At 44.9% G+C, this 12,804-nt stretch overlaps 1 protein-coding gene across 1 annotated transcript in view; it reads left to right on the forward strand.

The window, feature by feature from the left end:
- Positions 1-1,810: 1,810 nt before the first annotated feature.
- Positions 1,811-12,804, forward strand: part of LOC135509520 (DENN domain-containing protein 2A-like) — a 47,062-nt gene continuing 36,068 nt past the window's right edge. The window contains 1 exon segment of the mRNA XM_064930254.1: positions 1,811-2,244. Coding sequence (XP_064786326.1) covers positions 2,069-2,244 — 176 coding nt within the window. The 5' untranslated portion in view covers positions 1,811-2,068.

Here is a 12,804-nt window from a genome sequence, read left to right on the forward strand (position 1 = left end):
TCGGTGATCAGGCCTACCACTGTTGTGTCGTCCACAAACTTAAGGATGGTGTTGGAGTTGTGTTTGGCCATGCAGTCGTGGGTGAACAGGGAATAAAGGAGGGGACTAAGTACACACCCCTGAGGGGCCCCAGTGTTAAGGATCAGCGTGGCAGACGTGTTGTCGCCTACTCTTACCACTTGGGGGGCGGCCTGTCAGGAAGTCCAGGATCCAGTTGCAGAGTGAGGTGTTTAGTCCCAGATTCCTTAGTGATGACCTTCGTGGGCATTATGGTGTTGAACGCTGAGCTGTAGTCAATGAACAGCATTCTCAGATAGGTGTTGCTTTTGTCCAGGTGAGAAAGGGCGGTGTGGAGTGCGATTGAGATTGTGGATCTATTGGGGTGGTATGCAAATTAGATGCAGTTAGTGCATTAATCTTAAGATAGCTCGGTGAGATAACCACATATTACAGTTGTAGTAAGTACAGTGAGTGCTAGTATGAAAATACTTTACTAAAATTCCCCTTGACAGACAATACCAACAACAACACATATTGAAATACCAATACATTTAGGCTTATTTTGCAGAGATGAGTTCACAGGCTATAGATCAGCACTGGTTCAAGACAGTTGGACTCACAGATATTTATGAAGCCTAGTAGGGTGAGGTAGTCTAGTTCAACTCATTCAACTCTCTGTGTGAACCCAGAGAGAGTTTAACCGCACAAGTATTTCTGTTTTACTGATACAATAACAATACACTCCTTTGCCTTTGTTAGCCTAGTTGTCATCAAGATGTCAGACTCGTGTGTAACTTGTATTTGTACAAATGCTAATATCGGTCCCATGACTTGAATAGGTTTTGTGCCACAAATGCTAAAAAGTTAGCATGTGGAAACAGTGCCAGGGAAACTAAACCAAAGTATGGATTGCTGTCATGCCTTTTCCATAGACTGCTTACAGGGTAAGGAAAGCAATATGTAATTTGGTTGAACTAATTGAGGTTGAGAGACAGATGGGAGGGGTTGAGTGGAGCTGAAGGGTGGGACTAATAACAAGATAAACAATGTAGGGCATAAGGGATCAGTAGAATGTATATAGGTTCGGAACTTTTGTGAAATAGCATAGTTACAAATAGAAATCAAACTGGATGGACATCAGAAATAGAGGAAGGTCTAAGAACAAACAAGAGAGAACTATTGTAAAGTAGACTGTGTCTGTAGAGTGTGTATAAGATGTATGGATTGAAGGTAAAAGCCAAATTGTTTATTAGTTTACTCCAATTGGGGGATCGGCGGAAGGGTTTGTGGGGAATAATAATAAAGGTATATTCTTTAAAAAATTAAATAATTAGAAATCAACAAATACATTGTCATGCCGTGTAAGGGCAGATGTACACGGGGCCATCTGTAGCTACCAAAACACATTGCTGCTGTGGTTCTATTGGGTGGTTTGTGGACTGGTCAGTAAATAAAAGCTAATTTCAGAGATAAAGTCAGTGGAGGGCAGGAAAGCAAAACCCCCACTAATCTCTCAGAGAGAGGAAGAGTGGCTCTTCAGAACCTTTAATTGGCTCCCGGAGGAGGCCCTCATTTAAGTATTCAGTTATGCTCAGTTTTGCCCTCAGTTCTGCTCCATTCCGCTTCTGAGCAGGACACTCCGTTTCCACAGCAACTGGGTCTCCAATCGCCCAGCCAGCTGCAGATTAGTACAGCTGTGGGGGCTTGGGGGTGGGGGCTGAGCTGATGATGGAAAAGGAGGGCGGTACTAGAATAAGAAAGGAAGGCAGAAAAGGGAGGGGGATCATGAGAGAAGGAGGGGTGGGAAAAGTTTGAGAAAGAGAGAGCGGCAAATTCATTGAAAGAGGATATAGATAGAGGGTATGTGTGTGAGTGAGAGAAGGCAAAAGGAGAATATAGATAGAGAGTATGTGTGTGAGTGAGAGAAGGCAAAAGGACAGAATAACTGAAAACATTTCAACCTGAAGGCTGAAAGGGGAGGGACTGCCTTGACTTGTCCTTTTTCAAACAAGTTTGTGGAGAATCTTGGAGAAGCTCTTTTTCTGCTTGGGAAGAAGGGGCAGGGTCTATGCTAAGTGAGAGTGCAGCTCAGAGGCAGGGGTGTAAAACCAGAGGAGAAAGGGGGAAAAGGCAATTTTGCTTTGAAGGAAGTCATACCAGTGGATGCTGTCAGTGTCCGATTTCACAAAATGACAAACCACTTCAAGAGCACTTCTACAGGGCTCATCCAGCTGAGAAAGAAAGGTATGGCAAAATAAGATTAACTTGTGTTTTAATGTTATGCTTTTTGGTTTCAGAGATTTTGTTTTGTACTTTCTGTGAATCTTAGTTTGAACCTTTTAAGATGTTTACTATGGGACTGAACCAGTAACATATTTAAGTGTGTTAATGTGGGTATTGTATGTTTTACTAAGTATTTAATGTACATTTTGGACTATAGGTCATTTATAGTGTGTCGGTTTTGTTAGCTTGTGTGCCTTTGATTAAGCGCGCATGCATTTTGTGTCTGTTTGGATGCGGTACTGTGTGTGTGTGTGTGTGTGTGTGTGTGTGTGTGTGTGTGTGTGTGTGTGCGCACACGTGTTATCAAAATACAAACATATGCAAAAGCACATCTGAATATACTTCAGATGTCTGTTTAACTTGAGCAATATTCAACTACGGTCTGCTCTGGCTCCAGCTAAAGTGTTTTTAGAATGTTCAACTAGACTGTCAATTAATCATACTGCTGCACCAATTCCGTTATACAGAACCATGTTAGAATACCTAGGAAGACAGGCGCGTGTGTGTCAGCCTACTAAAAATTCTGCAGTAAGAATGATTCATGGGTGTCAGCTCTCATCTACCTATATATGAAATGAGCAAAGGGCAGGAGAGATGTTTTGGTTAGATGAGGGTAATGGAGAGAAATATGTGCATTCCAGTCCAGCTTCTAGAGAAGAGCAGATGAGTAGAGGGGGGGAGAGAGGCACAGAGTGGATAAGTAGATGAGTGAGGTGAGACATTCTTCAGCTCTAGGAACAATGGCAGCTCTTCATCCAGCCAGTGTAGAGTCTCTGTATTGTTGGGAGTCGGAGGCAGAGAGAAACATCCCCAAAAGACAGGCTGTGCATCTCACTCTCTGGGGAAGGTAGCACTTTGTTGGTTTTTCATTAGAGGTCATCTACACTCTTAGAAAAAATGGTTCTTTGGCTGTCCCCATAGGAGAACCCTTTCTAGTTCCTGGTATAACTCTTTCAGTTCCATGTAGAGCCCTCTGTGGAAAGGGTTCTACATTGAACCCAAGAGTTCTACCTGGAACCAAAAAGGGTTCTCCTATGGGGACAGCTGAAGAACCCTTTAGGTTTTAGAAGGCACCTGTTTTTTCCGAGTGTTGTGGTTAAGTCGGAGTTTATTGTGATTTGATGGTGGAAATTGTAAGGTGGTGGGAGGAGTCGAGTGCCCACAAATCAAGTTAACAATATTGATACTGTTGCATATTAATCACTGTCAAAACCAACATTTTGGACCGGGCCTTCCTCCAGGAAAGCTGAATTCAATGAAAACCTCATGTTAGTTGGTGTGAATTGGGGTTAAGGGAGGGGGGATTTGGGTGGAGTTGGGGTGACCGTAAGAGACCGAGGAAGCTCTGATGCCATACAGTTTACCAGGAACCTCTCCCGAGTTCTTACACGACTAGCAGTCATCCTCTTTAATTCAATGAGGTTCTGACCTCCTGATCCTGACGTTCTTCTGTTGTAATGTTCTATTAGCTTTCTACCTAACTTAAAAATACTACACTGAGGAACGGTCAAAACTGACGTTCCGTCAGACACGACTCTTGCTGTTCCTTAGTGAAGAAATCAGTCTTGATTGGCGCTTCAGTTCATTCGACTAGAAGTGCTATCACATGCAACATTCTTTCCCGCGTCGCTCTGTATTGAGTGTCTTGTAGCTCTGTGGCGAGAAGGACTGTGGATTAGTATTGAGAGAAGGTCTGTTTTGGTTTGTGACGTGGTACTAAAGCCTTTAATCCTGCAGTAAGTCCACATGACTGGTGGAGAGCCAGAACCCCTTGTTTTCTGTTATCAGATGCCAACAACGGCCTGTTTGATTAGTGAGCTGTTTACGTTCTCTGGAGTGGCGAGAGAGACCAACAGAATGATGACTGCTGTGTGACGCTCCGCTTTGTAGGTTTGCTTTCCCAGCCACACACTTACTCAGCCATTCATACACACTCATGCATAGATACTCATGCATACAGACACAACCAAAAGGCAAATGAAAGTGCTCAGTCTTAGATGTTTTGAGTATGTTTTCCCAATATGCAGCGACATTGTTAGTCTCTTTTTCAGTGAAGCCAGATGTTTAGTATCGTGACAACTGTCATTTGTCACAATTAAATCTCAGCTGGTTTGGAAACCGTCATGTATTGGATAAATGGATCTCAGGGAATCAGATGTGTTGACTCAAAACTGTGCTGGGCCAACTGGAGAAGTCATAAATTGCGTGCTGGGACTTAGTCAATGACAGATCAAGCTGTCTATTCGCACGCTGAGATGCATCTGTAGTGTGAGTGCGTGACATCTGTCCCCTCTCACCAGAGGACCATTATCCTGAACATAGAACAGTGACAGCAGGTCTTTGAGGAGGACAGCCATTTCTCTGCCCTCTTACAGGAACCAGCTTTCTACAGGCACTCTACCAGGCACCCCCTGTGGCCAAGGACCCAACTGGGGCCTTCAGACTGTTGCCATTGACAAGCAGCTGTGGTTACCACGGTGACGCAGCTAGAATGTGTCCTGCATTGCTAGTAGGGGTTTCAAGAAGTCGGAAACTTTCTGAAAAACTTCCAGAAATTTGCCATGGGAAGTTATGGATTTGGGGAATTTTGCTTAAATTTAATAAGTGAACTTTTTTTTATGGGATACACAAGGCAATTCTAGGTCTTGCGGCATATTTTTGGTTAAACTATCCCTAGTTCAATGGAATTGCAACCCTCTGCATGCACAGTGTATTCCTCCATCACATGTGCAGTGCACTCTTCCATCACATGTCCAGCTGATTCTCAAGATCTTGCACACTAATGAGATGCTATTGAGCCCACACTACTACACTGTTTGAGCCAAGGACTACATGCTTTCTGGTAACTTTTGATTACAATACTGGGTGGGGTGAATATATTTTATGACATGCATGATTTTGTTATTAAATAGTAGCCTACAGCAGTGTGTTTAAATAATTTCTAACTTAACAATTTCTGCTAGTTTTTGCTACCATGTGGGTTTTAGCTTACTTGAGCCTGCTAACTGAGGAGTGTTAATTCACCTGTTTATACATGCTTCAATTTATAACACGTATCTTACAAAGATGGAGTTTTAATCTAACTGCTTACCTATTTCTGTACATGGAATTGTATATTGTTTTTTTTACTCATTTTTCTTCTAATCTTTACAGGAAAATGCCACGGGCACTATCTGATGTGTGGAGACATTTCACTGCAGCTAATGTAGAAGGAAAAGCTGTCTACATTTGCAAATACTGTGCCAAATTATATGTGAAGAATGCAACAAAGATGCAGAATCATCTGGCCAAGTGCATAACGTTCCCTCAGCGCTCACGACAAGCAACCTCTGACAAAAGTCCCTCTACTTCTATTCGAGGTGAAAATTATGAATCCGACACCTCATTGATAGCAACAGCTCATGGTCCTCCTGGAATCAGAAGTTTTTTTGACTCAATGGAGGAACTTAGTCAGAGAAATGCTGAAGAATGTCTTGCTCGAGCTGTGTATACAACTGGTTCACCTCTGATGCGCACAGGCAATGTGTATTGGAAGAGATTTCTGAATGTTCTTTACCAAGTGAAGGTCAAGCAAATCATAGAGAAAGCAGACTATATTGCAATCATCTCTGATGGGTGGTCAAATGTTTGTGGACAAGGAATAATTAACTACATCTCCACCCCTCAACCAGTCTTCTACAAGAGCACAGACACAAGGGATGACAGACACACCGGTCTCTACATTGCAGATGAGCTGAAGGCAGTCAACAATGACCTTGGACCACAGAAGGTATTTGCACCGGTAACAGACAATGCTGCGAACATGAAGGCTGCTTGGTCTAAAGTGGAGGAGTCCTACCCTCACAGCACACCCATTGGCTGTGCTGCTCAAGCATTGAATCTGCTCCTCAAGGACATCCTGGCACTGAAAACAATGGATACACTCTACAAGAGAGCCAAGGAAATGGTTAGGTATGTGAAGGGTCATCAAGTTACAGCAGCAATCTACCTCACCAAGCAAGGTCAGAAGAATAAGAGCACCACGTTGGAACTGCCCAGCAACACCCGTTAGGGTGGTGTTGTCATCATGTTTCACAGTCTCCTGGAGGGGAAGGAGTCTCTCCAAGAAATGACCATATCACAGTCTGCCGATATGGACAGCCTCGTTAAGAGGCTCCTCCTGGATGATGTATTTTGGGAGAGAGTGGTAAGCAGCCTGACACTCCGGATACCTATAGCAGTAGCCAAGGCATTGATTGAGGGAGACAATGCCATCCTGTCTGATGTTCAGACTCTACTTGCAGACAAAAGAGGAGAAATCCGTACTGCCCTGCCCACTTCATTGTTGCTCCAAGCAGAGGAAACTGCAGTTCTGAAACGCATCAAAAAGTGTGAATACTCCTGCCTGAAGCCCATACACACTGCAGCGTACATGTTGGACCCCAAGTATGCTGGCAAGAGCATCCTGTCTGGTGCAGAGCTCAACGAGGCCTATGGTGTCATCACTACCATGTCTCGCCACCTTGGCCTGGATGAGGGCAAGGTTCTTGGCAGTCTGGCGAAGTACACTTCCAAGCAAGAGCTTTGGGATGGAGATGCAATATGGCAGTTATGCCAACATATCTCATCAGCCACCTGGTGGAAGGGACTTTGTGGATCTGAGGCTCTTTCACCTCCTGCCTCCATCATCCTCCAAATCCAAACATCAGCCACTTCAGAGCGCAACTTGTCCTTGTTTGGGAACACGCACACAACAGGCTGACCAATACATGAGTTGAAAAATTGGTGGCCATCTGGGTAAATTTGAGACTTTGAGCCTGACAACGAGCCACCCTTAACAAGGTTGAAGAGTGATCGTGAAGATGAGGCCTCAGAGTTTGATGTTCAAGAGGTGGACATTGAGGAGGTCTAGGGAGAAGACATGGAAGACAACCAAAGCTTTAGTTTCTAGACTATCATTTTATGTATGTTGAAAACGTTTTTGGGAGATGTGATGGATCATTGGGGATCGTTCAATAGTCCCTTTTTGTTCAGTGAAATCATCCCATGTGAAGAGTCAACTCATTAAAGTAAAATTCGTAACTAAATAGTTTTTATTTCTATTGAAATGATTTAATCATTTGTCTACTTATGGTAAGGTAAAATGTTTGTTTCTGTCTCCATATATGGTAAATATATCCAATACAAAAAACATCTGCATGTAAATGGTATTAATATTAATTTTCATACATTTCAGTTAGCCCGCACCCCACACACACATACCATCCAAAATCTGTGCTTGCAAGCTGTTGCTCATATTAAACTGTCAGGCCAGGCCAGTTCAGTTCCTCTTCTTCATTTGCTGTATTAAAACATGTTTCTAGATGGTGCTGTGATCTCAATGAGATAAAAAATACCCTGTTTTCTCCCCAATTTCATGATATCCAATTGTTTAGTAGCGACTATCTTGTCTCATCGCTACAACTCCTGTACGGGCTCGGGAGAGACGAAGGTTGAAAGTCATGCGTCCTCCGATACACAACCGCACTGCTTCTTAACACAGCACGCATCCAACCCGAAAGCCAACGGCACCAATGTGTCGGAGGAAACACCGTGCACCTGGCAACCTTGGTTAACGCGCACTGCGCCCGGCCCGCCACAGGAGTCGCTGGTGCACGATGAGACCAGGATATCCCAACCGGCCAACCGCTCCCTAACCCGGACTAGGCCAATTGTGCGTCGCCCCACGGACCTCCCGACAGAGCCTGGGCGCAAACCCAGAGTCTCTGGTGGCACAGCTAGTGCTGCAGTACAGCGCCCTTAACCACTGCGCCACCCGGGAGGCCTCAATTAGATAATTTAACAAGACAGGACAGCAATATCCTTTCCCTTCTGTTTTGTTTACATAGAGTAACTTCAGTATAGGGAGGTGTGGTGTACCAGGGGAAATGACGCCTAGTCAGTCTTGTTAGGCGCGGGGTAAAAGAGCTAACCAGTCATGTGACCCATCCATGTTGTCGGCTCTCCCTGGGCAACTCCACAGCCTGCGTCTCCACTGGCAGTCTCTCACACTCACTCACAGGGCTTCAGTCCCTTCCACCATCATCGTAGAGGGAGAGTTAGAGTATTGGCTGGCAACTATCCAGAGGGTCGCTCTCGTGTGGCTACACCGTCGCCACCGCTCATTGACTTTGGCTGCTGTGGCCATGCTCTGCTCTGGGCTTACAGTGAAGGTGGAAATATTCCAGCACATATTTGCCTTGTTGCATGTATAATATGGCCACGGGGTCTGATAATGGGAACCCACAAAGACAACCCAGTAACCTCCAAAACGTGTAGCCTACTATAGGCTCTCCTCAGATGTTGCAATTAGTGGAATATACCATCTTGTTTGGTGATTTTTGGAGGGGGGGCTTTTTAATAGCACCATTCTCAAACATTCATGTCTTAATTATAAAGATTGAATCCTCCCCGTTCAATTAAAATGTGAAGTTGCTATTTTGAAACTAAACCTTAGAAAAGAGAAAATAATGTTTCTGACAATTAGATTCACTTCTGAGAATTCAAAGAATGCCTGGAGATTCACCCAGGTGAAACAGCTAAATGAGCATGGCTCTGGAGAGACCACATCTTTGATCATGCAGAAACACATCACTTGCAGCGTCTGTCTCCAACAAGATCACACTGACTGCTGCATAACTCTCTGTTCGGTTTTCTCTTGAATTCTCGCTTGTCTTACACTTTCATTTTAGGTTTTGTATCTTGAGTTCTCTCTTGGCTTAGGCTCACAGTTGCCGGTCTTTGGGTGTGTGGGGGTCAAAAGTGTGTTTCGCTGTGCTGTGGAGTTTAGACTCTGGGAGACCATTTTCCCAAGCTTTCGCCTCGCACCATTCCTCTGGGAGCAGCAAGGGAATTATACAAATCTGTTCTTGCACAGGCGTGCAGGGATGGGATCGGGAGCTCTCTGCAGGGAATTCTCAGGCGGAACCCCAGAAATGTGGGTGAAAACAGGAAGAGAAGGAGAATTTGGCAGCGAGTTCATTTGGGAGAGGCTGGCTAGGAGGTCAAATCTGATCTGGTGCCAGAGAATAAGTGAACATGTGCATTGCAATGGGTCCATATACACTGAGGCTTATTCAAGACTAGCCATGTCAGTTGCAGTGAGAGGAACCGGCGAGAAGGGTTATGTCAGTAGTGTTCAAGTCATAAAGTAACGCTAAACTTATTTCATGAGACAGTTCCTTGTGAATAAAACTAGTTTTTCCATCAGCTGTTTGATCTTGGGTTATTGAATAGCACATTTCCTTTGTGGAACTGACAGGTTTTGGTGTTCCAACAACAGATCCAAGCATTAACTGAAGTACAAGACATGTTCTCGCCCCACCATCATTGTGGTTGAGGACAAGTTGAAACCTCATCTAGCTTCATCGGCTGTGATGTGTGTGTGTGTGTGTGTGTGTGCATATTTTCTGTTGCTAGCTTATTCCTCACCCTGTGAAACCCTTAGCCAACGCTTCAGCTACACACAGGAGACTCATAGCAGGGGCACTTTCATAATTTCCAGAGCTGCTTTTATTTAGCAAGTCTAATAGTTAATGGCCTGACTTAATCTGTCCCTGGTTGGTTTATTGCAGCTGTATGCACGCTGCATTTTCGCTTACTGTATGTATGGCTCGATGGATGTTGTGCAAGAGTTTCTGATTGATTGTTGTGCATCTAGAGAAGGCCACGCTGAAGAGGTCTGATGAAGTGAACACGAGCAGGCTTGGATCAGCTATGAAGATTTGAGTTTATGGTATTCAGCAGTCTTGGATGAATTAATGCAGTTTCAGACAAGTTGGTTTATTCAGAAAGCTCTGCAGGTTTGGATCAGTGAATATATGCCAAAGTTGTAACAATTTACATTTGAGTCATTTCGCATGTGAAATTATCCAGAGCGATTAGTTTTAAATGCCTTGCTCAAGGGCACATTTTTCACCTAGTCTGCTCAGGGATTTGAACCAGCAACCTTTCGGTTACTAGCTCCACACTCTTAATCGCTAGACTACCTGCCGCTTAAAAGAAGACTTGGATCCTAGCTGTTCTCAGTAGAGCAGGCTTGGTTAATTTAATATAGTGGTAGGTAGCTAGCTGTTCTCAGTACAGCAGGCTTGGTTAATTTAATATAGTTGTAGGTAGCTAGCTAGGCTGTTCTCAGTAGAGCAGGCTTGGCTCATTTTAATATCGTGGTAGCTAGCTAGCTGTTCTCAGTAAAGCAGGCTTCGAGATTAGCTGGCATAGGCCATGGTCAGTGGAGCCAGCAGGGTAATTGGTAGCAGATTGGGTTGAGGGGAAGCACATGTAGGAGTCTCTTCCTGGGAGGAGGAGGGGAAGACAGGTCTGTAGAGGAGGGGATGAAGGGAGTATGGAGGAGTAGTGTGCTGTTGAAATCTGATCCTTCTTCCCAGATGGGTTGAATGGTGATCGTTTACTCCTCTGCCTCCCTCACTGCTCATTGATTCATCTTCTCCTTCTCTTCACTTATATTTTTTTGCTCTTCTCTGTTCTGCCGTCTTCTCCCTGATTCTATTCTCACCTCTTCTCGTCTGCTCTCAAGGTTACTCTTTCCATAGTTGAGCCCAGTCCAACAACTGTCAACCTCTTTTAAAAGTAACCACACCAGTTTCTTAGTGAGTTTTTGCTCTGCTTTCCAGACTGCGGTGTCAGTAGCTTCACCCTAAACCCCTGGTTCTGGAGCCTGGTCGTATCACTGCTAGTCCTTAAGCATATCGTTAACATACTAGCTACACCATTTGCAACGTCAGTGGAATGGGTTTCACTGGGAAGAGAAGGAAAGCCCTTACTATTAAAGGCTTGCTGAGGTTACCGATCGGCGTGCTGTGGGTTTTTCAACCCATTTACAACCTCCGCTCTGACAGGTGGCTCGGAGTAAGGTTGTTTTCATAAAGACTGGTGCTTCTTGTTTCCGCCCTAGAGTAGAACAGTGGACTTACTGTGGTGAAAGGCAGAGCAGAGGAACTGTCAAGAGTTATCTAGGTTTTTACAGTTTATCCGCCTACACCACAGTGAGGTGGGATGGAGAGGGCACAGGAAGTAGTACACTTAACCCACATCCTGCCATTCACACTTTCTCTGTCTGTATGACTGTCATAAAAAAACACAAGTGCAAACAAGACAAATGTTTGTCATAGTGTTTGCCCAGAACAGTAAGAGGTTTCTGAGTAGCCGTGGTAACCCTGTGGTCATGCACCATAATTACTGTATATCCTGTGAGGTTTGCAATTGGGGACCCATTGTGGTTATATTTAATTCATTCCTACAGTCCTTTGTGGGGTAGACAGTACAAACCCTTGTCTTGGAAGCAACTACTTACAGTTGTATACAAACCACACAATAACAAGAAATGCTATACTTGGGTGTGAAAAATGCATGACAATACATGTCAAGGTTATTTTTAGATTGGATTGATACAATTAATTGTTTGTGGTATCCCCTTGAGTTCCTGTCTCATTCTGTGGCTAACCCCGTTTTGTTTCTGTCTGCTGTCCATCCTTTCCCTACGGCTAACAATGGAGGAAGAGGGGCAGGGCGACTTGGCTGAGCAGAGGCACGCCATGCTAGGGGGAGTCCCGCTGGGCCTGGATGAGACGTGGGCAGCAGGGCGGCCTCTGTGTGTCTACTCGTTCTGGGTTCCCATGGGTCGCCTGATAGGGATGTTTACTACATCCAGTGAAGAAATGCAGAGACTGTTGGCGCTAGGGGATGATTGCAAGGGAGAGAGTGAGAAAGTGAGCACGGGAGAGATGGTGAGCGAGAGGGGAAACGGGTGATAAAATAAGAGAGAGGGGGAAGGACCGGGAGCAAAGTCCAGAGGCCTGTTGCACATGCAGTCGACCTGCTTGGCTGCTAGCCAGACACCCTGCTATGGAATCAGCATGGGAAAGAGGCTGGGACCCAGGACAGGCAGTGGAGGAGGGAGGAGACAGAGGGAGAGAGAGAGAGACATACTGCTGAGCCTAGATAATATTCCATTGTTCATTTGCCAAACCCTCCTTCCCTCCATACAGCATTCACGTCTCCCAAACCCCACCCCCCTCTTCTTTCTCATGAATCTTTGTCAGACTGAAGCAGGTCAAGTCAGCATGTGAGCAGGTGAAATCCCTAGCACATAATTTTAACCGGCACATTGTTTCATATCTGGCCTGGGTCCCTACAACATCCTGCAGCAGAGCTGACAACAAATTGGCTTCGCATTACCTCTGGCATTCTCTGGAAGTTCCGTCAGAGTAAAAATAAATTCCTCTATCTCTCTCTCCCTCCAGCTCTCATCATATTGCTCTCCAACAGCAACGGAAAAGGGAGGGAGAGAGTCTGCAAAGTTTGCTGTTCCGCCGAGAGCTTGCTAAATGTGAAGTGGCGCATTCAATTGATTGCAGACGAGGCTTTAGCATTTGTTAAAGCAAACCTCACCGTGTGGGGATAGACACGGCTCTACACTTAGCCATACAGGGAGAGCGAGAAATTTAATCGGAGCGTCCTGCACTTAAGTTCTCTGCCACAGTT

The sequence above is a fragment of the Oncorhynchus masou genome, chromosome 22 (genome assembly GCF_036934945.1).
Source record: "Oncorhynchus masou masou isolate Uvic2021 chromosome 22, UVic_Omas_1.1, whole genome shotgun sequence".
NCBI classification, from domain to species: domain Eukaryota; kingdom Metazoa; phylum Chordata; class Actinopteri; order Salmoniformes; family Salmonidae; genus Oncorhynchus; species Oncorhynchus masou.